The sequence below is a fragment of the Neomonachus schauinslandi genome, chromosome 4 (assembly GCF_002201575.2).
Source record: "Neomonachus schauinslandi chromosome 4, ASM220157v2, whole genome shotgun sequence".
Classification (NCBI taxonomy): Eukaryota; Metazoa; Chordata; class Mammalia; order Carnivora; family Phocidae; genus Neomonachus; species Neomonachus schauinslandi.
In genome coordinates, this window is record NC_058406.1 from 139980229 (window position 1) to 140007555 (window position 27327).

Here is a 27327-nt window from a genome sequence, read left to right on the forward strand (position 1 = left end):
GTCGTTAAGTGTCTGCCTTTGGCTCAGGCCATGATCCAGGGTCCTGGGATCGAGCCCCACTTCAGGCTCCCAGCTCCACGGGAAGCCTGCTTCTCCCTCTCCCACTCCCCCTGCTTGTATTCTCTCTTTCACTGTGTCTCTCTCTGTCAAATAAATAAATAAGATCTTAAAAAAAAACAAAACAACGCTCCTATTTTAGAGGCCCACCTAGTGAAAGAGGGATGTATGGCCAGAGTCCAGTATTAGAGCACAGATGAAACTAAGACCGTAAAAGGATATGAATAGGCGCATACTTTTATATCGCCTTTGGTAGAGTTTACAGTTGTCTCACACATAGCCCTGTAAAATAGTTGGGCCATATAATAATTTCCTTTTACACATAAGGAGACTAAAGCCCTTATTGGTTACTGATTTGCCTTTAGCTCATTGTACAGAGCTGTGAGAAAATATAGGTCTTTTTTGTTGTTGTTTTGCTTTATGTTGTTATTCCTAGTCTGTTGTTCTTTTACTTACATTCATCATATGTCTTAACCATGAATAATACCACAATAATGGGCATGTATACCATTATTCGAAATAATGGTTATTCATAGTCATGGCCCTCTATAAGTTAAAATCTCTTTAAACTAAGATGTAACAATTTCTTTGTAAAAACTCTTATCACACTAGGAATAGAAGGCAACTTTCTCAGTTTGTTAAAGGGCATCAACAAAAAAAGATGCACCCTGACATCATTCTAATTGGTGATACCATGAATATTTCATATTGAGGTTGGGAAGAGGGCAAAGGTGTCTACTATCATCCTTTATATTCCCCATTATACCAGACAGCCCAGCCAGTGCAGTGAGGCAAAAGCAGAAATAAAAATCATAAAGACTGGAAAGGAGTAAAAAAATGGCCTTTATTCATGGATGATAACATGATCGTCAACCTAGAAAATCCTAAGGAACCTACCAAAAAAATCTACTAGAAATAACACTGAATTTAGCCAAGGGTACAGATTGAAGGCTAATAATTTAAAAATCAAGTGTGTATCTTGTGTACCAGCAACACTTGGAAATTGAAATCTTAAAGTTTTATGTACTAAAGCATCCAAAAGACAAATTTAACCAAGAGCATGCAAGAGCTCTATACCTAAAAACACAAAACATGGCTCAGAAAAATTAAAGACAACTTTAATACATGAAGAAATACATCATGTTATGTATTAGAAGACTCAATATTATAAAATGTCATTTCTCTCCAAATTGATCTGTATATTCAATGCAATTCCATTCAGCATCCTGGAAGAATTTTTTGTAGAAATTGACGGGCTGATTCTAAAATTACAAGGAAATGCAAAGGTGCTAGATAAGCTAAAACAATTTTTTTTTTTTTAATTTTTATTTGTCAGAGAGAGAGCACAAGTAGTGGGTGCAGCAGGCAGAGAGAGAAGCAGGCCCCCCCCCCCCCCGCCCACATGCTTTGAACAAGGAGCCCAGTCCAGGATGCGGGACTCAGTCCCAGAACCCTGGGATCATGACCCGAGCCTAAGGCAGACACTTAACCAATTGAGCCACTCAGGCATCCCACAGTTAATTTTGTTTTATTTTTTTTTAAATTTATTTGACAAAGAGACAGCAAGAGAACACAAGCAGGGGGAGCAGTGGAGGGAGAAGCAGACTCCCTGCTGATGTCGGGCTCGATCCCAGGACCCTGGAATCATGACCTGAGCCAAAGGCAGACGCTTAACGACTGAGCCACCCAGGCGTCCCCTCACCCAACAGTTAATTTTGAAAAAGGACAAACTTGGAGGATGTTCACTACCTGATTTCAAAAATTATTATTAAGCCATAGTAATTGAGACACTGTGGTATTTTTGAAAGGATACACAAATAGATCAGTGGAACACTAAGAGTCCAGAAATAGACCCACATATATATTATCATATGTGGGTCTATGATTTTCAACAGAAGTGCTAATATTTTTCAATGGGGAAAGAGAAAGTCTTTTAAACAAATGATGCTGGATCAACTAGATGTCCATATGTTAGAAAATTAACCTTGACTCCTACTTTAGCCCATGAAGAAAGATTAATTTAAAACATAAACGTAAAATATGAAAGCTGAAAAAGGAAACAGTTCTCTTGGGGAGAACACATAACAATTAGCCACACATTATATTATAGATATTATTATATATAATATATATTATATATATAAACTCTTACAACTCAGTAAAAAGAAAAATTTTCTAGAATGGGCAAAGACTCATAAAGCTATGATGGCAAGTAAACACATGAAACATATTCATTCGTTATTGGGGAAATGCGAATGAAAACTAAATGAAATACCACTTTGGGATAATGTTGGAAGTTTCTTATGTTAAACATATATATCAGCCTCTTATTCCCTAGCAGTTCCACTATTAGGTATTTATTCAAGTGAAATAAAATACATATATTCATACAAAGATTTTTTTCATAAATGTTCATCACAACTTTATTCCAAACCAGAAATTTGAAGTAACCCCTAAATGACCATTAAGAAGTAAATGGATAGGTACATTATTGTGTAGTCATATAATGAAATACCACTCAGCAATATGAAAGAAACATGGCACCCACAACAATGTGGGTGAATCTCATAAACATTGTGTTGATGGGGGAAGGCAGAGGGTGGAGACAACAGAAAAGATTGTTGATCGTGTACCATATATATGAATGACATTCTCAAAAATTTAATCTGTGATGATATCATTAATCATGTGGAGCCAAAGACGAAGATGGTGTTTTTGACTGCAAAAAAGGGACCTAATGGGAATATTCTACATCTTACATCTTGATTGTGGTGGTGGTTACATAGGTGTATATTATCTGTCAAAACTGATCTAACTCTGTACTTAAAACACCTGCATGTTATTGCATATAAACTGCAGCTCAACGTTAATTAATGAGAAAGGAAATAAGTATTAGACTATCTCATTATGCCAGAAATAGCTTTCATCCCATATGTAATACCCTGGGCTTATTTGAAAATTTCACATAGAATATTTTATTCCCAAAGCCTGGAAAAATTAGTAACAGGAATTAGTATATTTTTAACTTTAAATAGAGAAAATGGCATTAGATTAAAAAGAAGAAAGAACCAGAAATTTATGTTTGAAACCTAACAATAATTTGGACACCTAATTTGGGATATATTTTTAGTAAGAGATTCTTTTAGCATAGCTAATGTTTTTCTTGAAGAATAGTAACTCCAAGTGCTGTCAGTTTGAGTTCAGTAAATATAAAAGATAAAGTACCAAAGAATGCTTATTCTAAATTGCTACAAATTTTGTTGGATCTGCTTACTGTGATCATTAGTTGTCACGTACCTAGCTGTTCACATAATTAGGCAGGTGCTTAGGTATTCATTGGCAAATCTGAGTCATATAGTTATTCTCTTCACTAAGTCTGTACTGTGACCTGCTACTGTGCTCATTTCCCAGGTTATGTTGTGTGGCATGCAGGAGGTTGACTTGGCAGATTGGCAGAGAAATACTGTGTATCGACATTATACAAGAAACAGCAAGCAAATCATTTGGTTTTGGCAGGTATTTGCTTTTATTTTGAAACAAAGGTTCAAAGAATGTTTTCTCATGAGACAGTGGTTTAAAAAACAGTTCATTTTTAAAACTGAAACTGCCTTTGGACATGGTTTTTAGTCTTTGAATTATAAATGAGAAGTTGAATATGTGAACATTTATTAAGGGAGTTTCCATTGCTTATTTTGATTGTTTTCCCAAATGGGAGAATGAATGACAGAATCTTCTTTAAGTAGTAGTTTAATGGTAATACTTGTAGTATAGCATATTGTTTCTAGTAGTATCAAAGTATTCTATAAATTCTACTTAATTCTGGAAGTTAAATGAGGAAGTAGGTTTTCTTTGGTTTGTTTGTTTAAGCAAGCTCCATGCCCAACATGGAGCCCAGTGTGGGGCTTAAACTCACGACCCTGAGATCAAGACCTGGGCTGAGATCAAGGACTCTTAACCTTCTGAGCCACCCAGGCGTCCCAGTAGTATGTTTTTTTAGTGAGAAAGTCAGTGCAGATACTTAATTCCTCTGAAGGTGATAATATGCTAGGGAATTAGAATAATCTAGAGGATAATGCCCAAGAATGACTTCCTTTTCTTTTTTCTCTCCCTTACTCCCTTTCTTGGTGTTGGTATTTTAGCTTAAACTATATAATAGAGTGGTCTCATCCAAGTCCTGCATGCTGATCTTGAAGCACATTTTATTGAAGTTTGCATTTTGTGTGTTTGAGAATTTAAAATCTCTAGGCCAGGGATATTCTTCACAAAAATCCAGTAATTGAGACTCATTTGAGCAATTCAGTGACTGAACTTCTGGTTTACGTATGCTGTACTTTCATTTTCAAGTGAAAACTAAGCCTGTTTATTACTAGAGAAAGACTTTCCAGAAGTGGAATCTTTTCATAAGGATATGTGTCATTTATTTATTAATACTTTAAAGAAATGTAGACATTTCTGCAAATTTATCTTATAGATATACTTCAACATATGCAAAATGGCACATACTAGATAATTTTTGCACCATTATTGGTATACTAAACAGAGACTCCAAATTCCTAAATGTCCATTGGGAGGAGACTGAGTAAATAAATTACAATATACCTGTTCTGTAATTCTGTACCTTGTAATCATTCTTTTTTAATGCAAATTAACAAAAATATTGGAGAATGAGATGTTTCAGTATAATTTTAAAGGGAAAAGGAAGGTGTGTATAATGTGCTATTTGGTTAAAAGGAAAATTTATATTCTGTATATTCTAAGTGTCTGCTGGTACAGCTGACCCTTGACCAACAAGGGTTTGAACTGTGCCAGTCTACTTATATGTTGATTTTTTCTTTTTTTAAAGATTTTATTTATTTGACAGAGAGACACAGCGAGAGAGGGAATACAAGCTGGGGAGTGGGAGAGGGAGAAGCAGGCTTCCCACTGAGCAGGGAGCCCAATGCGGGGCTCGATCCCAGGACCCTGGGATCATGACCTGAGCCAAAGGCAGACTCGTAATGACTGAGCCACCCAGGCGCCCTATATGTCGATTTTTTTACAGCACTGTACTGTAAATGTATTTTCCTTATGATTTTCTTAGTAACTTTTCTCTACCTTATTTTATTATAAGAATATAGTATATACTATATATACAAAATATGTGTTGTTTATGTTATCAGTAAGGCTTCTGATCCTCAATAGGCCATTACTTAAATTATGGGGAGTCAAAAGTTGTATGTGGATTTCCCTGAGATTCCAACTGCATGCGGGGTCAGCTCCTCTAACCCCTGCGTTGTTCAAGGGTCAAGTGTCTATGAATACGCCATCTTTGAAAAGGTTGAGAAAAAACTGGCCATGAGGTGTGAAAACTCTTGATACTGTACCTTTTACTACCTTTGAATTCTATACTGTGTGCTGTGTGTATCTGTTACCTATTATAAAAAACAAGGCGTGACTGGCTGGCTCAGTCGGTAGAGCATGTGACTCTTGATCTCAGGGTCATGAGTTCAAGCCCCACATTGGACATAGAGCTTACAAAAAAATAATAATAATGAATAAAAAATTAAAAAGTAGGGATAAATCAATTTTCAGGCCTAAAATATCTGAATTGCATCACATACAGAATGTATGCAGGTGTCTGCAATCTTCCTTTCTCAGCTCTTTACTAGCTTCTTCACTCCTTCATGTTCCCTGACTTTCCCTTTGGACATCTGTATCTGTGTACCTGAGGAGCTTGAGCTTAGAGTCATGTAAATCCAAGTGATTAGGAAATGGGTTGGTTTATGCCAGATGTGCTAATCTCTGTTCCTTGTGTCTTGATGAAATGTGTACCTCAGCACAGTTCTATATAGAAATGTTTTTGATCATCATTAGCACTTTTTCTTATCCTTATATTATATTTTTGTTTACTTTTTATAAATTTTTTTTAAGATACACTTCTACTCAGACTGCCCTGTAAGTTCACTTGCCTTCTATACCACCAATTCAAATCTATATTCCACCACATTACACATTTATGTCCCTCTTTGAAAAGATAGTAAATGTACCAAGTATTTTAACAAAATGTATAGTTTAAGTTTTCAAGTACAAAGAATCCAAAGAGTTGAGAAAATATTATTTAGTGGGAGAAAATGCCACAAACTATTGAGAATGGGCGATTGGGAAGTGTTCATTTGTTTTTGGTAGCTTATAGGAGAGAAGGATAGTTGACTCAGGTCAGGATAACTGGGTTAGAGCTCAACGAGACCTGAGTTCAGATGTTCTGCCACTTATTAGCAGTTTGAGAACGACAATCTCTAGTCCTCTGTTTGCTTATATATACAGTAGGGATGCTAATGATAGTATCTATCTGTAGGTATTATTCTAAGTGCTAAACACACACAAAGCATATGGCACAGGCCTTGGCAGGAGCCCTAAATCAGTGATAGCTGTAATATTATAGCTGATCAACATGTTACCTTTTAGTGATATGACCTTTTGAAGCCTCCCATGTTCCTCTGCATAAGATGGATGTAGTAATAGTAGTGGCCGACCAGTGGTATACTTGTGCGGATTAACTGAACATTCATAGTGTACTTAACATATGCCTAACTTGAATAAATTCTTGAAGAAATTTAAGAATAATTTAAGTATCCACTGTTTTAAGTACTAGAGATAATTTAGTATTGATATTAAAGTAAATTTGATTTTGTTACACAGTTTGTGAAGGAGACAGACAATGAAGTAAGGATGCGACTATTACAGTTTGTCACCGGAACCTGCCGTTTACCTCTAGGAGGATTTGCTGAGCTCATGGGTAAATGCAGTTTTACTGCAGTTTCTCTGTAGATAATTTTGTGATAATAATGGCCTTTAGACACACAATAGACTTGAATCTAAGGATTATTCTTCTGTGCTCTCTACACGGTATCTACCAGAAGAAAGACTAATTAATGGTTAATATCAAGTACATTTGTAAGACAAAAATGGAAGCCGCTTACATTGTCTGCTTGGCCATTGCTTTGCTCCTTCGGGTGATTGTGAAGGGAGCAAAATTCTTTAGAGCTACTTCTCTTTCCACTGATTTAATTCTTATTGCTGGATTTCTGCAGCACATTGTATTCTGTATTAGTCATAGGACTATGTGACATGTTCTGTTATATAACTAGTTGTCAAAACCAAAAAGTTTGAAAAACCAGATAAATTTTGTCTTATCTTCCTGGTTTAGGAAGTAATGGGCCTCAAAAATTTTGCATTGAAAAAGTTGGCAAAGACACCTGGTTACCAAGAAGCCACACGTGGTAAGTTCAAGAATCCTAAATAGGAAGGTGAAGGCCAGAAAATCTTTTTTTTTTTAATATGTAAGATCCAGTATAAGTTCTTACTTATCAAAGTAGCTAGAATTTCAGTTTTTAGAACAGACTAATATGGCACCCTAACTTTGGAATGATTTCTACTTGGTTACTATACTAAGAAATGTATCCATTGATTAAACAATTATTTAGAATAACCACTATGTATAAAATAAGACTGAAGTGCTCCCTGCCTTTTATGTAGTTTGCACTCCATTGGGGGAAAGGAACACAAATGACAAACAAGTCAACTATTTGAATACTAAGAAGGTCCTTCAAAGGAAATAAAGAGGGTGTTGTAAAAAAGAACTAGAGGGAACCTCCTAGATCGTGTGGTCAGGGAGATTTCTCAGAAAAGATAATGTTTGAGTTTGATAAATAGCATGGTGCAGGAAGAAACAGGAAAAGTGCATTCCAAAGACCTTGAAGTAAGAAATTGTTTTTCAAGGAAATGAAAGATGACTGGTGTGACTGGCAGTTAGTCAATGAGGGGAGACAGGGATAAAAAGAATTTGGAAATGTAGGCAGGGGTTAAATTATGTAGAGCCTTGTAGGCTATTATAAGGAACTTAGATTTCACTCTAAGGGCAATTAGAAGCTTTTGAAGAGTCTTAAATAGAAACTAATGAGATTCAGGAAAAATCACTCTGGCAACAGAGGAGGGAGGAATTAGATTCAAGACTGAAGGCAGGGAGATTAGTTAACAGAACTGTTAAGAGTCATCCAGGCAAAACATGGTAGCTTAGGAGGTAGGTACATGGTTCTTTCAGGAGGTCAGAACTATTTTCATACTAAGCAGTAATTTGCCTTTTTATTGTTTTGATACTTGCACTTACGGTGCAAAAGCAATGGTGGGTAAAACTGCTGGTGCCTCAGCAAAAATCAAGGCAGTGGCACCAAAATGCTGTCTCCATTCTTCAATACCGCACACCTGCAGTTCAAAGCAAAGCAGTGGTGGGCGGGGGGAGCCAGTTTCTCTCAAAATTGTTCTTTATGAAGCAGTAAAAAAATTATTAAATCTTGATGCTTGAGTATGTATCTTTTTAAAATTCTGTAAGACAAAATGGGAAGCCTGCATAAAGCACTTCCACACATAACAGAGGAATTGTGGTTGTCTGGAGGGGAAAGCCAGCAGTTGAGTTGAAAGCTGAACCAGCTTGCTTTTTTAATGGAATGCTGTTTTTACTTGAAAGCATGACTGACAAACTGTTTACTTGGCAGGCATTTTCTTGAAAAGTAACGAAGTAAGCTTATCACTTCAAGGTAAACAGCTGACAGCATTTGTTGGCAATTATGAAAATTGAGGTTTCGGGTAAAAATTCAAATTTGGGAAAGCTTGTATGTACCAACCACCATGAGCTTGAAAGCTTCCCAAAACTTTTCTGATGAGATTGGTGGTATTTAACCAATGCAATTTTTTTCTATTACATAATTAACTGTGTCAACATTTGGAAATACTTTGTAACCTGGTGAACCATTATTTCCAAATGACCAATGCATGTTACAAAATCATGCATGGGTAAAAGATCTATTCAGAGTACAAGATAAACCACTGGGTTTTATAAGAAGGTAGAAAAAGTTCCTTGATTTCAGAACTCCTATTATGTGTTACCTTGTTGAACTTAATATGTATTTAAGAATAATAGCCACAGTTACCTGAAAAAAATGACTACAGTACATCTGTTTTCTAACTGCGTATCTGTGTGGGAACAGATTTTCCTATACTTAATACAGTGCAACAAAATAAATGCACACATAAAGTGTGAAAAGGGATCATAACCAAAAAAATTTGAGAACACCAGCCTAGATTAGATTAGTAAACGAGAGACTGTTGAGGCAGGGGAGAGGTTCATAGCCAGAGGAGATAGTTCTTCAAGAAAGGCGAAAAGAACTGGGATGCTGAGTACAAGGTAAGAAATTGGCCTTTGATAAAAACAAGAACACTTCCTTTGTTGTAATAGGAGAGGAAGAAAGGTTTGATGTAAACTATAGAGTTATCACTGTAGGTTTCTGTTTTCTCAAAGTATAAGGTGAGGTCACTGGCTAAGAATGAAGAAAGTAAAAACTTCTGAAGAGAAAGCAAGCTGTCAGAGTAGCCAAGTATTTACTAGCAAAATATGGCTAAGAATGCTGCACAATATTGGACTGCCTACTTGGATCTTTATAAGTGACACCGCCTGTCTAGTTGTAGGATTCTCCCCTCCAGTAATTTTCAGCTGTTAAGGTCTGAGGAATGAAAAACTAGAAGGCTGAATTCATTCAGCGTTTGAGTTTTGATTAGTAAGTTCAAAAGAGGGAGAGGCAGGGATGTAAAAGTATTTCCCAAGGTAGTGGTTATAAGGCTGGGCTGTGGATTAAGTACAAAGTAAAGATAGGAAGAATCTGAGGACAGGCTAGGATGGTGAGAAAGTTATAGGTTGCCATTTTAATTGAAGGAAGCTGGAAAGAGAATAGTTTTTTAATTAAAAATTTCCTTTACTGGTGATGATAGGGTTCAAGGTGTCATCTTGAAGTCAGGAACTGGAGTAGAGGAACAGGTCACTAAAGATGAGAACTGGAAGGCCGTGCATGGCTGTTGCATATCATCCAAGTGAATGAGAGGAGGACATGAACCAGGTGTCAAAGCTTTCAGTGAATGAAAGGAATATGACCAAGAAATCAAAAAGGATAGCAAAAAGTTCAGAAAGAAGGTTGCATAGCTAGATTGTGCCTCAGAGGAGAGAAGTTTTGTTGATTGGCCGCAGGGGAAATGGTATGTTTCAGACTAGCTGGATTTTTAGCTAAGGCAAGAGAGGAGTTATTCAGACTGTAGAAAGCTGCAAGTCATAAAACAGAAGTTTGGAAGAATGGAGTATCTGAGGTGGAGGACAGGGAAGAGGTAGGGATTTAATTCAGATCAGTGGAATACAGTTATGATCCAGAGACACTTGAGTTTTTAGTAGTGACTAAGGTAGGCAGTGCTGCAGTCTATGGTGAAAGTCGTCTTGCTAAGTCTCAGATGGAGTTGTGCTGTCATCTCCAATGTTTTGCTTTTTGAGGTGGCGACTTTGAGTAGGGGTTCCTCAGGCTATATACAGTGGTACAGCAAGCCAACAGGGTACTGTTCCCTTAGTCCATTGGAAAGTTATTAGTATCTTCCCTTTAGATAGATAGAAAGTAGCAAATTTGACTCAAAGCTGGAACTGAAACAAAAGCTAAACTAAAACAGTATTCTGATATCCACATAGTAAGTACTCAGAGATGAATAGATTTTATTACGTCTCCATCCTTTGGCTAATGTCTTAAAACAGAACCCTGTTTTGGATGTTTTCAGATAATCTACTTTTTTATGTAGTTCAGTTCAACATTTACTAAATGGGTTAGGAGAGTAGGGAAGACTGCCCCTCATGGGTTTTAGAACCTAATGGAAGAAACCAGTCAGTCATAATACAGAGTAAAGTAAATGCCAAAAGAGAAATAAAAGTAACTTATGGAAAGGAGAATTAAGTCTATATAAGATGCTCAAGGAAAATTCTTGGATGGAAAGAAGGAAGTTGTAGCATTTGGACTGATTCTTAGAAAAGGTATTCCACATTATGAGAGAGTAGAACATGTCATAAGACAAAAGTGTGTCTTTTGTCTAATGTTCTTGGAGAACATTAAATAAGTTGATACGGGGCTGTACCAATCAACATGGGAAGCTTCCTTACCCCACACCTTCAATCCATAGGAATTAGAAGCAGCAAAGCTTAGGTTTTTTTTTTTTTTTTTTAATGGAACACTTCACATGTCCTGGGGCAGGGGCCATGCTAATCTCTATCGTTCCAGTTTTAGTATATGTGCTGCCAAAGCGAGCACAGCAAAGGTTTTTTTAAACTGGCATGTCTTTTGAGGAAAGTATCTCTGGCAGTGATAGAAGGCTAGAGATTCAGTAGAAAGAATGACAGAATTTGAGGAGGCTTTATATAAAAGATGTAAGAACTAGAAAGTTGACAGATTGTTAGATATTTTCTTGACCTCTGCTATCAGTGTACTTTGAAGCATGAAGTCGGGGGAGCAGAGAAGGTACGCGGTCTGCTTAATTGCTACCATTTAATATATTTAACTTTTCATACAAAGAAAATAAAATGGTCCGAGAAGAACACCATTTTAATTGGCTGTCTTGTTTCAAAAGGTTCTTATCAGGTTTCCTGACTCTTACACAGGAGTTGGGGCAAGGGCAGATGGGATGGGGTGGTAGGAGGGAACCTGGATAATCTAGAACTTTCCATATAAGAAAATGAAAATACAGAACAGTTTTAACTACATTAGAGCTATTTTACTAGACACTTAGAGTGGGGACTGGACCCCCCACCCCTACCCCGCCAACCCCCATCCAGTTGAACTCAGCACAGGGAATTCTTTGAGTCTGGCAGGAATGAAAAGACAAAAGTATGTATTTGTTGGCGCTCTCTATCCCAGAATGTAAGTTCTATGAGGACAGGGACTGTAGTTTTTCCTCACTTTATCACTAGCTCCCAGAAAAATATCTAATAGATTCTTAATAACTGGTAAGTGAATGAAAGAAATGGACTCTTAAAAACCCAAGAGAAAGTTAGGGGGACTTGTGACAACTTGTAATTCCAGTTTTCTCTGGGAAATGTTAAAATATTTTTATGAGCAAGTCTTCATTTCAGTAGCTTGCCATAAGAAATCTGTATATGTTAGTATTAAATAATATAATAGTAAATTGTTATAATACTTCTGGCAAAATTTTTCTGTCTTCCTCTATCCATTTAGTTTTTCAAATGTGCTTTAAGAAATATTGTATTAGAAATCTTTTTAGAGTTTGTTTTATTGAAAACACATCTGTTTCTGTTTTTGTTCAGTTTTAATCGCTTGGATCTACCACCATATAAGAGTTATGAACAACTAAAGGAAAAACTTCTTTTTGCAATAGAAGAGACAGAGGGATTTGGACAAGAATGAATGTGGCTTCTTGTGTTGGAGGAGCTCTTGCATTTAAATACCCCAGCCAAGAAAAATTGCACAGATAGTGTATATAAGCTGTTCATTCTGTACAGTGAATTTTCTGAACCTCTCAAAGTATAAATGTTTTCCGTTCTTCCACAGAAATATGCAAAACAGTTCATCCTTTTCTACTTTATTTATTGTTCCCTTGAAGTGACTGACCAGGAAAAAGATCATCCTTAAATTTTGAAGCAAGCAAGAGACTTTATTAAAAATAAGTATATATCTATATAAGCATATATGATAGTGGCTCTAGTTTTATAGAGCTCTGAGTATATTAAACATGACAGCCGTTCATTCAAAAAAAAAATCTGGATTTGCTTTACCTTGTTTCTAGTATCCAGAGGAAAAAGTACAAATTGCTTCATGATCTTCTCCCTTATGTTACACCTCTTGAGGGTGTTTAGTTGCATGGCTGTTCAGGAAGGTATTAAGGGCTTAGGCCAAATCTTACTTTGAGTATGTTAAAAAATGCTGCTGGCTTTTCTGAAGACAGGCATTTGAACCTGTCAGTTCGTTTTAAATAAATACAATAGTTGAAAATTTTCCCTCTTTGCTACATCACTAATAGTCAAAGTAATGAATGAAACCATAACGTACGCATAAGTCATACACTATATCCGATGCCATTTAGTTTATTCTAGAGATTGGAAAGAATTCATTAAGCAGCAAAGAGGTTTGTTTGTTTACATGTTACTTTGGGATGCTAGGTATTTGTGGAGTTAAAAAGAATCAGGTACTTACGTACTTTTGTTTTTAAATCTATGCTGTTCTTTAAATTTAATTCATAATAAATTGATGCAGTTTGATACTTAGGAACATATAATAAGGTAATGTGAACATTTCTGCTTTTGTGTTCAGAGTTTTGGTTTTATAAAACCAGATGGACTGAAGAGTTGTATAAGCATTTGAACACTCAAATGAAAACTATTTCCTATTTTAGTGTTCATGTATCTTCATTCCTCTTAATTTCATGAAAATTTTATGATCTGAATTATATAAGCATACTAAAGAATCTTTTGGTCCCCACCCCCCCTTTTTACATAGATCAAAACATTATTTTTGTCCTAATAACTTTTTAATTTTTCATTATCAAGGGCATTTGCTGAACTCGAAGATGTATAACAAATTAAAATCTGATGTGAATGATATTAATGCTATTTTAGCAAACTGGGCTTCCTTGTTAATAACAAAAATTTCCATTTCCATTTGTATCATTTCAGTATGCAGTGTAAATTTCAGGAAGTTAAAATTTTTTTTATAACCATGAACTGACATCTTACAATGTTATCTGTAACATATTTAACTGCTAAGTACATATGGAAAATACTAGTATACAATTTAATTTCCCTAAACAGTTTTTGTTTTGCCAAAATTTTATTTTTCTACATATTAGATTGTGTTCTGCACTTCTATTCAAAGTTCATAGTAAAGATGAAATAAAGGCAGTGATCCACTATGTTGAATAGACTCTTTTCCCAAATCCTAATCTGACACTGGGCTATCTTGAAACATAAAGAATTAAAAACAAGTACTAATGTACATGACATTATGTGATAGAGGGTGACCAATCTTCAAAAGGGCTAAATGATGCCATAGAAAGCACCACTGCTCAATAAATTTTGCCATGACATGACAGAGGTTATTGATGAACATCAGTGGAGGTGAGAATGTGAGAATACCATTTAGCAGATTTGACCGAAGACAAGAGGCTTTCAGGGTGCCGATCCTCCCTCCTCCCTTCAGGTAAGAAATTATATACCAGTTAAGGCTACACAGAACCCACAGAGACCAAACCAGCTTTCTGAAGAAGGCTATTTTGGAGAACTCAGGGCCTTCTACATTTCAAACCCAAGACAGAAAACCAGGCCTACAGGCAGGATTTATTATGTCTTAATTCATATACTCAGGTGGCAATGAGAAACCAAGGATGTGGGCTACCTCTCACCTTCTCTCCTCTTTTCCCATCCTTGTCCTGTGCTGGGCTAGACAGGCTCACTATGCCTGAAATGAAGAAACAGGCAAAGAATGAGGCTCAGAGACAGATTCATACTGTTATTTAATTTCAGTGACACTCACCACCACCAAACTGAGCCCAATGAATGGGTAACAGGCACAACATAATTTCTGATTTCATAATTTCAAAAAAACTGGTGTGTTTTGCTTTTTCTTTGTTGTAATGATGCTTATTTTACAGATAAGTGAGTCATTTTTACAAAGTCCAGAGCTAGTTCACAGTCTATGATTAAACGCTCAGTTGGGAAAATTTTGCTAATAAGTTAACTGAGAGCTTTCAGATTTTTTATAGAGTAGCCACTTTCCAAATCCAGATTTATTCTCAATCCTCAAAGGAAGTAAACATATCTACAAGGTGAGGTAATTATTATCACCAATGGGTGATTATAATTATATATATAATTATACAAACACCCATATGTTTACAAGACAGACTACTACAAACTTCTGTTCACATGCATGTGGGGAAATAAGCGTCTCAAACTAGCGGTCATATCTGGAACACAACAGTTAAGTAGGGACTGCACAGGAGAATAATGGGGTCCTAGGGTTTGTTCCCAGAAGTAATAGGTCTCACTGTGAGTGAGGAAATGCCACCAACCAGTGTAAGACCTGGTGAATCAGACTCCTGGGAATTCAAAAGGAAGAGACAAAGTGCAGACAATCAGAATCTTAGGAATGTACCACATCTTGGAGAAGGGAGCTAGCTATCCCTTAGTTTAAAAGGGGAAAAAAGGGAAAATAACAGCTCTATAAATTGGATGTTGATATAACCTATACCCAATGTGCATAGGAGTCAAAGACTGGAACAGCTTAAATGACCTTCAGTGAATGGTTAAATAAACAGGTACACTAATACAGTGAAATATAATCAGCAGTACAAAGGAATCAACTACTGACTATATTTAGATGGATCTCAAAGGAATTATGTCAAATGAAAAAGGCCAGTTCTCAAAAGGTCACATAATCTGATTCCATTTATTTAACATTCCTGAAATTAGTGGTTACTAGGATTAGGGATGGTGGTAGGGAGGGAAAGTGGATGGGTGTGACCACAAAGGGATGGCCCTAGGGATATATGTGATTTGGTGGAACAGCTATATCTTGATTGTAGTGGCAGTTAAAAAAAAAAACCTACATGTGACAAAATTACATAGAACACACACACAAGTGAGAGCATTTAGAAGTAAAATCTGAGTAAGATCTATGGGTTATACCAATTACCTGGTTTTGATATTGTACTGTAGTTACAGGTTTACCTCTGGGATCTCTACCTTTTTTTCCCCAACTTCCTATGAATCTGTAATGATTTCAAAGCAAAAAAGATTTTTTAAAGCACTATAAAATATCAGAAGACAGATCCTACCCATAAAAGGCTTTATTACTGAAAGATACCTCATTTCACAAAAACTACTTCATAGAGATTATTCTTGAACAAATCCAAACCCTTCACTTCCCATTTGATTACCTGGTACTGCTAGTAATGCAAAACACACATACAAAAATCACCAGAAAATATTGAGTCACTCTACAGAGAAAATTGAAAAGGAGAAAATTTCAGATGGATGAAGATGCTCAAAACAGAAAAAAACTGTTATTAACACAATATACTAATGAGTTAAGTGTAAATATAGATACCAAAAAAAAAAAAAATCAAATTAGAAATTCAAAAACTCAGAACTGGACAAACTACATGAAAATGTGAAATGCCTGCTGATTGAAATCAGGAAAAAAAAAATGGAAGAAAAAGACAAACATCTCAAAATTGAAGACAAAATGTATCTGAGGAAGAAAATCAGAAGTAAGGGACATGGAAAACAAATTCAAAGAGCCAAGAAAATGAAACTGAAAGAGGTAAAAAGAAAAATCAGAGAAATGATAAAAAATTAGGCAAAGAAGATTTAACATACATAGAAGTAAACAGAGTCACTGAAAGTAAGATGGAACAGTGTTTCTCAAAGTGGGGTAAGGCAAATCTGGTATGAGGGACAATCTAAGATAATTGGACTGGCCTCTTCAAAAAGTCAATGAATGGTGGGATTTAAAAAAAAAGATGGAAGAACTCTTCTAGATTTTTAAAAACTAAGGCAGAAAATCAAATACAATATATGACTGATTGGATCCTGGTTTTTAAAAGTGTAAGACATTCCTGGGACATCTGAGAAAATATGAATATGGCTGGTATTAGAGATGATTTTAAAAAATTACTGTTAATTTTTTGTTGTACTAACGGGTTTTTGTTTAGAAGGATGTCCTTATTCTGAGACCATGCATGCTGAAATATTTAGGGATGAAGTATGTTGTCTACAATTTCAGAAGTTTAGAAATATATATATATGAAAATATACACACATAACAGTAAAATATTAGCAGATTAGCAATTGGAGATGAGTCCAGGACTTTCAGTTTTCCTTTTTGTTTGAAAATATACATGATAACAGAAACAGCCCACACCCGCACAGTTCACTGTTCACATTACAATTCCCAAATCCTTTGGGGAAAAGCCACCTATGCATGCACTCTTGATTTATCTAAGTGACATTCAAGATAATCCTTTTTATAAAAGTTCTGCAGTGGTGGCATCCCAGCCTCAAGTAATACCGTCCTGCCTATTTAAAACATCTTCATTTCTATTTCACCCTTTAATTCTGTGTTCCTTTCACCATTATTAGGGAAGAGAATATGGGCTTTGTCTAGTGACAAAATCAATCCTCCACTTGTGAGACTATGTCACATTTAAAAAAAAAAAAAAATCACTCCATTTTCCGTCCTCTCCTGACAAGGTTTTTCCTTATGCAGGTTGGTTCCAAGATCCATCACTTAACAACTTTATACCAAGAACCCTCAACATCCTAACAACCTAATTTTCACTGCACCTTCTCTGCAAGATCTCAACTTTGCATCAGTCCAATTTGACAATGCACACCCCCAATGAAACCTCTTCCACAAAGCTTTTTCTTGATCTCCCATTCTGATGTGATCCATCCTCCTTAGAAATCTTATACCACTTTGTATTGCTGGTGTCCTAAATGTGCAATATCTTTGCCTCTGAGCCAGGGAGAAGTTTCTACCAATCTTTTTGTAATTATTTCTTTTGTTATCTGTGAAGAAACTTAGAATTTTGTATATTTAATTTGTTAAATGGTTAAAGGAACTGAGAAAAGAGCCATAGAACAGTTACTGTTTATGTATTATCTTTGTAATTTGATGAAAAGGCAATGTTTCTTAGATATTTCATGTGCTTTCTTCTCTGAAAAATTCTCAATTCTTGTCACTGAAACCTGTAAGCAACTGAGCAGCTTCTGTCTGTATCTAAAATGGAAAAACACATGTTATAAATAAATAGTACAGTATAGCTATCAACTTGCAAAATCTAATAAGTTCATAAAGTGGGCTGTGGTTTCTAAGCGTCCCCAAAAACCAGGGTAGCACATTGTAAAAATAAAACTGAACAGGGACTGGGTAAGACTCTTAGAGAATTCTTCCACATTACTACATATCGTTTGCCTTTTATTTTAGAAATCTTATTTGATCTGTCATGTATGTCAAACAGGAATAAGGCAGCAATTAATTCATAACATCTGTTGACAGTAACTAAACACTTGCTATACAGAAATTAACAGAAATGTTAATGAGTTTAATTTGAAATGCACACTACTGTTTTCAACAATATACATTTAGACAAATTATACTTTTAAAGAAGTTCTTAATTCACCTTTATTTAATAGTGCGCCTCAGTAGAAACCTATCTGCCTTAATTTATTGGAGATACTTCACCTGTTTATCCTCCTCTGTGTGTGCTGGATAGTCCTTGGCTTTCATTAGCCAGAAGGCAGCAAGCTTTTTATTGTGTAACTTCAAATATGTCTTTCCTAAAAGAAGCAAGTTTTTGCTGTAGAAGTTTGGATCCACTGTACATAAGAAAGAAAAATTTATTTCAGATGAAACAGAACTGTTTTTATTTTTAAAGGCTCAGTTTCTTCAGTCTAAATTCTAATAATAAATTTGTGGTCAATATAAGATTAGGCTAACTAAAATTCTCTTTTGTTCAACTATTACAATCTCAAAAAAATATTGGTAAAGTACCATTTATTCAGTGCTATGTGCTAGGCATTCTATTACATTTCTCATTTTCATACAATTTTATAAAATAGGAACTCCATTTAATAGATGAGAAACTGAGGTTCCTGGTAGAATGTATGCTCTATAAGGATAGGGGTTCTCTTTTTATTAATGTCTTTTATTCCCTGATATATCCTAAGTACCTAGAACATAACATGCACCCAATACATATATGCTGTATGAATGAACGAAATCATGATATATATGCATTTGACCTTTAACCCAGTTTTGAACGGTGCAGGTCCAAATAAATGCAGAGTTTTTTTTTTTCCCATAAATACAGTAAAGTGCTGTAATTGTATTTTCTCTTATTAACATTTTCTCTAGCTTACTGTATTGTTGGAATACAGTTTATAATACATAGAACATACAAAATACATTTTATTTTAAACAACTGTTTATGTTATCAGTATTACGCTCCGGTCAATAGTAGACTATGTAAGTAGTTAACTTTTAGGGGAGCCAAAAGTTAATTATATGCAGATTTTCAACTATGCAGGGGGTCGGGACCCCTACCCCCTCATTGTTTAAGGGTCAAGTGTACATACATACATTTGATTAACATTTACTGTATGTGGGTTATACTCAAATACAGATTTAACAAAGACTATTCTTTCGGAATTTGTAATGAAGAGGAGAGTTAAACGAGCATAACTAAATGTAAAAGAAGAATGACAGAAATGCTTTGACAGGTGTACACATTTTAAAGTACACATTTATGAGAAAACAAAGAGAAACTAAGAAGTTACATCTGGGCTGCCTTGGCTGAATAGGATTTTAACAGAAAAGTGGAGAACATTCTTGGCTCAGGGAAAACTGAACAAAAAGCCTATGAAAGCATGGGACTGTCTCACTAACTTCATTCATTCTTTATACAGATTCCTATCATCAACCTGGGACTTTCTATATTTAAAGCACACTTTTCCCTGGATATAATTTATGGTTAACTCCATTTGCTTCTTAACCCAAAATTGTTTTACTTCTTTAATTTGAACATATTTATGAGATGTTGTGTAGATGTACTTAAGGTTTCCTTGGGGTTCATCCATGCATCTGTTTATTCAGTAATTCAGCAAATTTGATAGCGTTATGCTAAGCACTGAGGAACAAATTGTGAACAAAATGACAAAGTCTGCATCATTCCCGAACTTAGTCTTAGACACGTAAACAATACTCACAACTCACATACTCATACTATGGAGTGATAAAGGCTATGATGGGGGAAGTAACAGGTACTAAGAGCCTAGGAGGAGCTTCTAAACCAGATATGGTCCATAAAGAAAGACCGCCTGGAGGAACTGACCTATAGGGTAAAAACCTGGAGGATGACTGGAGTTAACTGACCATGTTTTTCTCAACACCCCAAACGCTTAATTCTCTAAGGCCCTATTTTTACTTTGCAGTTATGCTCCTAAATCCCTTTGAGGAAACTTTATTCCCAGATTCATATTCATGATATAAAAACTACTATCACAACAGGTTAGCAGTGGAAGGCAGTTAACAGAGCAAATCAGAATATTACTGACATAGTTTAACATTCAGACATAATTCTTTAGAAGAAATTAAAAAAAAAAAAAACTTTTTGCTATCCTAAAAACATCTGAACAAATCCATATGAGTAGGCTCTCTAATACATAGTCTTTAATTTTCATCTAATTTTATAGGAATAGAATTGCAATGGTTTTCTTTTGGTGTATTTGGTAACATATGCTTATGTCCTTTACTCTTCTAGTTTGTGCTATTAATATTAAAAAGGATGAACTTGGGATGGGCTGGTGTCAGTTTTGTAGACTGGCCATTTCTTCAAAGCCAGGGTGACATGAGACTCTTCATAAAAGAAGACAATATTTGCAACAAAGCAAAAACTGGCCTGGTTTAAAAACAAGATCTCTCATTTAAATGCTTTTTGAAGAGAAAGGGTAAATCTTAGAAAAAAAAATTTTTTTAAATGTAATGTGACAGGTATTAACTACTATTATAATCATTTTACAACATATGCAAATATTGAATCCTTATGCTATACACCTGAAACTACTGTTATGTCAATTATAATATATACCTCAAAAAATTTTTTTAAACATTTAAATAAATGTTTCTAATCAGCTGTGTAATCTTAAATAAGACCATTAACTTGTCAAAGCCTCCTCTCAAAAAAGAAAGTTGAATCATATCAAATAAAGGACCATTCCAGAACTGTAGCTCTAAATTCAGTAGCAGCCCACTTCTTACTCTGGTGATTTTTACTGAATAAAGACGAAAAACTGATAATCTCTAGTGCAAAAAGAAGTATATTAGAATAAGTAACATTTTTGTTTTAAAAATTCCTATTGTATCGGGGCGCCTGTATGGCTCAGTCAGTTGAGCGTCTACTTCGGTTTAGGCCATGATCCTGGGGTCCTGGGATCAAGCCCCGCATCAGGCTCCCTGCTCAGTGGGGAGTCTGCTTCTCCCTCTGCCTCCCCCCACTTGTGCTCATACTCTCGCTCAAATAAATAAAAATAAAAATAAATAAAAATTCCTATTATATATAAGGCATTCACACAATTTTAAGTACACTAGTATGTGAAATAGAAAAATGTTACCTTGCTCTGCCCTGTGAAAGTAGCCTAATGCCTGTTGAAAACACAAAGAGCCCAAACATAATGAAAAGGGTTATAACAGAACCAATATTAAAAAAACATTTCCTCAAAAGTCAGGAAGTAAAACATCTTAAAGGTCAATTCATCAACAGTGTAAGTTAACACAGCAAAATTGAACATTATTAAATCATCAGAGCACAGATTACAGTGTATGGACCACTTCTAGTAATAACTTGATTGCTGTTTAGAACTTGTACCAAACCAGCATCAAGTGCAGAAAGGAAAGAACATTATCACATGCAACTCAGCTATTTTGATCCTTCTCTTCTTAAGTCATAAGTCACTACCCATAAAAACTTGATAAAATCAAAAGCTAAATTTACTCAGTGATACATAGGTTGTACCAATAAATTTTTTAAAAGTCCTTTATTATTGAAATTCCAACATAAAATGTTATTGTGAGTCTGAAACTCTTAGTTCTTTTTTGTCCCATTTAAACTGTTTTTATAATGTCTGATTTCCTAGAAACATAACTAATTTGTTATAGTAGAGCTGACTGACTGTATCTTTTTTCCTTAAAATACATTCTTTTAATAACAATATATATTTCCCAACTGTGTTCTGATTATTCAGCTAAATATTTTTGTATCAAATTCTACACCATAGCCTGCCAGAAGGAAAAAATAGCTCCTTGTCATGACACAGGTACTAGGAAAGCTTTTTCAACGGCCTTATTTCCTTACTCTGAAAATTTTAGTGGTGTAAGTTACTCAAAATGTTTGCCCAGAAATCCCTTCCAAATTTTATTTTCAACAAGGAAGCAAAAGGCCTTGAAAATATAAGAGTATAAGCCTTTCAACCCCACTTTCTAAAAAAGTTATAATTATTCTTCCTTTATCTATACAAATACATGATTTTCCAGGTAAATGACTGTTAGTGTGTAGAACACATATGTAAAACTAATGCTATTAGTTGTTGAATTTCTTATTCTATTTTACGACTTTTATATGGTGTAGATTTCAAACAGAAAACAATGGCAGATTTTAGGCATGAGCTATTATTATAGCTGACAATATACCAGAATCATCAGACACTCACCTAAATAAAAAAAAAAAAAAATCACTCACCAGTCATAGATTATAAGTATTAAGCCTTTGTGATAAGATAGCTGCACTGGATGGTTAGAAACGTGCTCAAAGGCCTCACTGCCCAAAGCCCCAGATCTGAACACTGTAGAATGGCACTGCAGTTAAGAAATCAGTACTAGCTTAACAAAGGACAGCACACTACCTCCTCATAGGTGGAACTAGGAGGAGTTGCAAACAGCATTTTAGCAATTCTTCTTTGATACCAAGGCATTTCAGCAAATGTGTAACACCTATAAAGAAATAACATATACATCTCAATTGCACCTTTTTTTCTCTTACAGAAAACTAAGCATCTTAACAGATATAAAAGGTATCTTCTTCTGTTGTACCTTGAAACACTTTGCACTTTACATAATATCCAGCAGGTTAATATTCCCACTGAATTATCTAGAGACTGATTTATATTGATCCATCAATTAGGATGTATCCTGTGATTAGATATAAGTAGTAAGCAACAATACTAGTAATGATTAACAGTATATATCATTCATCACTAAGTGCTCACTCTGTTCCAGGTGCTCAGTGATTATCTCTCGTCTACTCCTTACAAGGAACTAAATGAGTTAGGATCATTACCCCTATTTTTTCCGGTAAGAAAAACTAACTCAGAGAAGTTTAAAAAAAATGACAGAACTAAACATGATATGCATAAATAACAATGGCAAACAACAATTTAAGTCTGCCTATATAAAAGAGTGAGGCAAATGATTAACATCCAAAGATCTTGACAACTTTCTGATCTAGGTAGGGGTACTGCATCTTTGACTAGGGTCTGAACTCCCTGAGGTAGCCATTGTATCTTATTCGTGTTTCCTCCCTAGCACTGTCTCTCCATTATCATTAGTTCTCAGTAAGCATTTTGTTAGTTTAATATCATCCTTTGTCTTGAAGGATATTTAACTCCTTTTTAAGAATCTGATATAGGGCTGTCTACGCCATTTATTTTTAAGACAATAAAATATTCAGGTCTGCAGACTACACCCAAAGAAAATAGTAGCAAACCTGTCTCAAGAAAGACTCTTAAGGGGCACCTGGGTGTCTCAGTCCGTTAAGTGTCTGCCTTCTGCTCAGGTCATGATCCTAGGGTCCTGGGATCGAGCCCCATATTGGGCTCCCTGCTCAGCAGGGAGTCTGCTTCTCTCCCTCTGCTTCTCCCCCTGCTTGTGCTCTCTCTCACTCACTCACTCTCAAATAAATAAATAATCTTTAAAAAAAAAAAAAGACTTGGGGCGCCTGGGTGGCTCAGTCGTTAAGCGTCTGCCTTCAGCTCAGGTCATGGTCCCAGGGTCCTGGGATCAAGCCCCGCATCGGGCTCCCTGCTCAGCGGGAAGCCTGCTTCTCCCTCTCCCACTCCCCCTGCTTGTGTTCCCTCTCTCGCTGTGTCTCTCTCTGTCAAATAAATAAAATCTTAAAAAAAAACAAACAAAAAACTCTTAAATCAGCAAGGATTTAAACACATTAGTGTATGCTCATACCAGCAAAATGTAATACACTAAACAAGTGGAAAGATACTGACAGTCAGATTATATTATTCCTCATATGAGCAGACTGCATTTGAGACACCTTGAAGATGTAAAGACCCTCTTAGGGCATCGAACTGTATTGCTATATAGTTAGATTAATCCAATTTCATTTAGCCTGGTAAGTAAGAACAGTCTTTCCCAACAAAGGGAATTTCAAAGTCTAGCAAAAGTTTTAATGCCTTTTTCATTTTAATATATATTTCTAAATGATCTGAATAACAATGGTTAACATGATCACAGTCAAATTTAGTGTTACATCACAACTGCTAGTTAATATAATAAACATTCACGAATGCCAAATACTTTTAAATACTTTACATCTTGTTTTATATACTACAAAATAAGATCATACGAACTACAACTGAAATATTTATTTAAAGAAATGTTCTTACCAAATACCCATAAGGTGAATTGAGGTAGCATCTTTTGGGTTCAGTTCAATTGCTTTCTAACAAGAAATGAGAAAGTCAATCATATTTGTTTTCTAAACACAAGTTAAGTACTATGTTTGATGAAAACAAAAGTCATGATTTAAAAAAAACATTTTGGTGGGGCGCCTGGGTGGCTCAGTCGTTAGGTGTCTGCCTTCAGCTCAGGTCACGATCCCAGGGTCCTGGGATAGAGCCCCGCATCGGGCTTCCTGCTCAGCCGGGATCTGCTTCTCCCTCTCCCACTCCCCCTGCTTGTGTTCCCTCTCTCGCTGTGTCTCTCTCTGTCAAATAAATAAATAAAATCTTTAAAAAAAAAAAAAAATTTTTTTTTTGGGCAACCTGGCATTTCAATTGTTCTATGGTAATACCAACTTTTTTCCCCTCTTCATTCTTCAATGTGGTTAAATTCATTTCAATACACTGTTAATGACTTGTATTAAACTCTTATATAAAGTTCAGCAACTAACAGGATTTATCAATATGAGAAAAAACATGAAATTTGTAAATGAATCTAATTTTGAAAACAGTAATCTATAGTTCTCAATGTTTCTTCTAAATAAGGAGGTTCTTTTTGGCAAGTTCTATATGAATACTGGATTAAATAGTATTCTTTCCTAAAAGGAGATCAAAATACTTAATACTTTTACAAAGTTTCTTCCTGTATGTACATTTCATTCAACTTCACCATCTATACTTACAAAGGAAAAATAAATAATACTTATCCACAGAATGTATTAGTAAAATAATATGTACAATGTAAAATACATTGATAAAGTCTCCCTAATTTCTATTTACTATATGAAAGTCCTATGTGAATTAATGTAAAGCATAAACTACAGAACAACTTTAAAGCAACTATTTTTCCTTTTATCCATTATTTTGTCGAAAGCCACTGAGAAAAATCTCAGATAAATGTTAATCCTATTAAAAATAAAAGGCCCTTTTAAAAAAATTGAGACCTCCTATCTTACGTTTTTCCGAAAGCCCACATCGTCACTTTCAGTCAGTAATGTGTGAGATACACATTTTAAAATATTTGTATTGGTGGGCGCCTGGGTGGCTCAGTTGGTTAAGTGACTGCCTTCGGCTCAGGTCATGATCCTGGAGTCCCTGGATCGAGTCCCGCATCAGGTTCCCTGCTCGGCAGGGTGCCTGCTTCTCCCTCTGACCCTCCCCCCTCTCATGTGCTCTCTCTCTCTCATTCTCTCTGTCTCAAATAAATAAATAAAATCTTTAAAATATTTGTATTGGTTACCAGTATGGGCTCTGAAGCCAGACTACCAGGGTTCAAATCACAGCTCCAAGTTTTCACCTTGGCAAGTTCTCTCTTCTTGCCATGCCTGAGTTTGCTGTTTTATAGAATCGGTAAGAGTAATATACCTACATTATAGAGTTGTGGTAAAAATTAAATGAGCAAGTAACAGGAGGTATTTAACACAGTAATATCTTCTATAACCAGCATAATTTTACTTTTCAAAAGTACCAATTTATTACTGACGCTGATTTAATGTTAGCAGTAGTAGAGGTAATAGCTAGAATAAGGCTAATAACCAAGTATGACTTAGCAGAAATCTTGCTTCATTAATATGAGTAAGAATCAGCACTTTTTTTTACTTTTCCATTAAATAGTGATATGATTTATAGCAAAATATGTTTTAAAGTATACACAACTTATACACTAAGCAACCTTTCCTAATTGGAGTTCCACTAGAAAATTAAACCCTACAAAAAATTATATGAATAACTATTTTCTCCAATCTCTCAAGGTATAGATTGGTATAGAGCTAGTATCATTCTAGATGCAAGGGAGAGAAGTTAATTCATAACATGCAATGAATACTTTAGGGAATTTAATTTTCTTACGGAATGGGTTGAGAGGGGCTGCTCTCAAGCAAACCCTTTCTTTTATACTTCTTGCCATTAGTTTAAGTGTTTTCAAAAACAATCCAAAGATAGGGGCACCTGGCTGGCTCAGTCGGTGAACCATGCTTGAGCCCCATGTTGGGTGTAGAGACTATTTAAAATCTTAAAAACAACAACAATCCAAAAATAGTAATTCCTTATGGCTTTAGATATAATAGTGGAATTAGGAATAACAGTACAAATGATCTTTTTAGTATGTAAATACTAAATATCATTTTTAATGTATACTTAACACACTTTGAAATCTGTAAAACATCGATTTTTTTAAAGATTTTATTTATTCATTTGACAGAGAGAGCACAAGCAGGGGGAGCAGCAGACAGAAGGAGAAGCAGACTCCCTGCTGAGCAGAGAGCCCAATGTGGGGCTCGATCCCAGGGCCCTGGGATCATGACCTGAGCCCAAGGCAGATGCTTAACTGACTGAGCCACCCAGGTGCCCAAAAACATTGGTTTTTAAAAAATAATCTATAACCTCTGTTTCCATTAATATATTTCTGTAATTTTTCATGATTTATATTGGAAGATATTTGTCATATATTTCTACATACTATGGTACAGAATAACTTAGGTGATTTATTTAATGCCACTGAGCAAATTATGACATTTCACAGAATCTAAGATAACCATGAAAGTTACTACACATCATTATTATATCTATCATTGAAAAGAAAAAAGCATTGCCTACTATAAGATACCACTGATTATATAATGCAATCTGATTTCAAGAAAGGTCTTAAAATGTGAAAAATGTTGCATATTATTAAATTGAAAAATATATATGTACATGCAGCATACACACGTATACGTGTGTGTGTGTGTGTGTGTGTGTATACTACTGATGCCAGAATAAAAGCTAGGTCTCCTGACTCCCAGTCCAGTGTTCTTTTCTATTACCCATTGTGTAAAATAAGAATTGAGACTATAATCATAAAATTCAGAAAAGCTATTAGACAGCTTATCTAGCATTCTTCCTATGAATGTTTCCATTACATTCTCTTCTTCTGTATTTTTGAGATGGTCTACAATACCAAAAGAGAAATAAATATGCTGAATTTTTAGTGGCAGTTTTTCGGGAGTTTTTGTTTAGTTTTGTTTAGGACAATGAGGTAGTGTATATGGCACATCATGAAATATACAAACTCCTGGAGAATATCTGGCATCTAAGGAAGAGCTTACTATAAAAGAAGTAACTTTAGGGGCGCCTGGGTGGCTCAGTCGTAGCGCATC

At 35.4% G+C, this 27327-nt stretch overlaps 2 protein-coding genes across 6 annotated transcripts in view; one reads left to right on the top strand and one right to left on the bottom strand.

Moving 5' to 3' along the window:
• The window catches only part of WWP1 (WW domain containing E3 ubiquitin protein ligase 1), a 115346-nt gene extending 101455 nt beyond the window's left edge, over positions 1-13891 (top strand). For 2 of the 3 annotated variants that reach the window (XM_021688666.2, XM_021688665.2), the window contains 4 exons: positions 3469-3573; positions 6736-6832; positions 7244-7316; positions 12215-13829. In XM_021688666.2, coding sequence (XP_021544341.1) covers positions 3469-3573; positions 6736-6832; positions 7244-7316; positions 12215-12314 — 375 coding nt within the window. In that variant the 3' untranslated portion in view covers positions 12315-13829. Of the gene's footprint in view, positions 1-3468; positions 3574-6735; positions 6833-7243; positions 7317-12214 lie in introns of all 3 variants that reach the window. The other variant, XM_044914646.1, reaches the window with a different exon arrangement.
• A 2509-nt stretch (positions 13892-16400) lies between these two features.
• Positions 16401-27327, bottom strand: part of RMDN1 (regulator of microtubule dynamics 1) — a 52552-nt gene continuing 41625 nt past the window's right edge. For 2 of the 3 annotated variants that reach the window (XM_044914647.1, XM_021688667.2), the window contains exons 6-10: positions 24137-24192; positions 22364-22451; positions 21077-21107; positions 18150-18283; positions 16401-17684 (exon numbers count right to left, since the gene is read on the bottom strand). In XM_044914647.1, coding sequence (XP_044770582.1) covers positions 17634-17684; positions 18150-18283; positions 21077-21107; positions 22364-22451; positions 24137-24192 — 360 coding nt within the window. In that variant the 3' untranslated portion in view covers positions 16401-17633. Of the gene's footprint in view, positions 17685-18128; positions 18284-21076; positions 21108-22363; positions 22452-24136; positions 24193-27327 lie in introns of those variants that run through there. The other variant, XM_044914648.1, reaches the window with a different exon arrangement.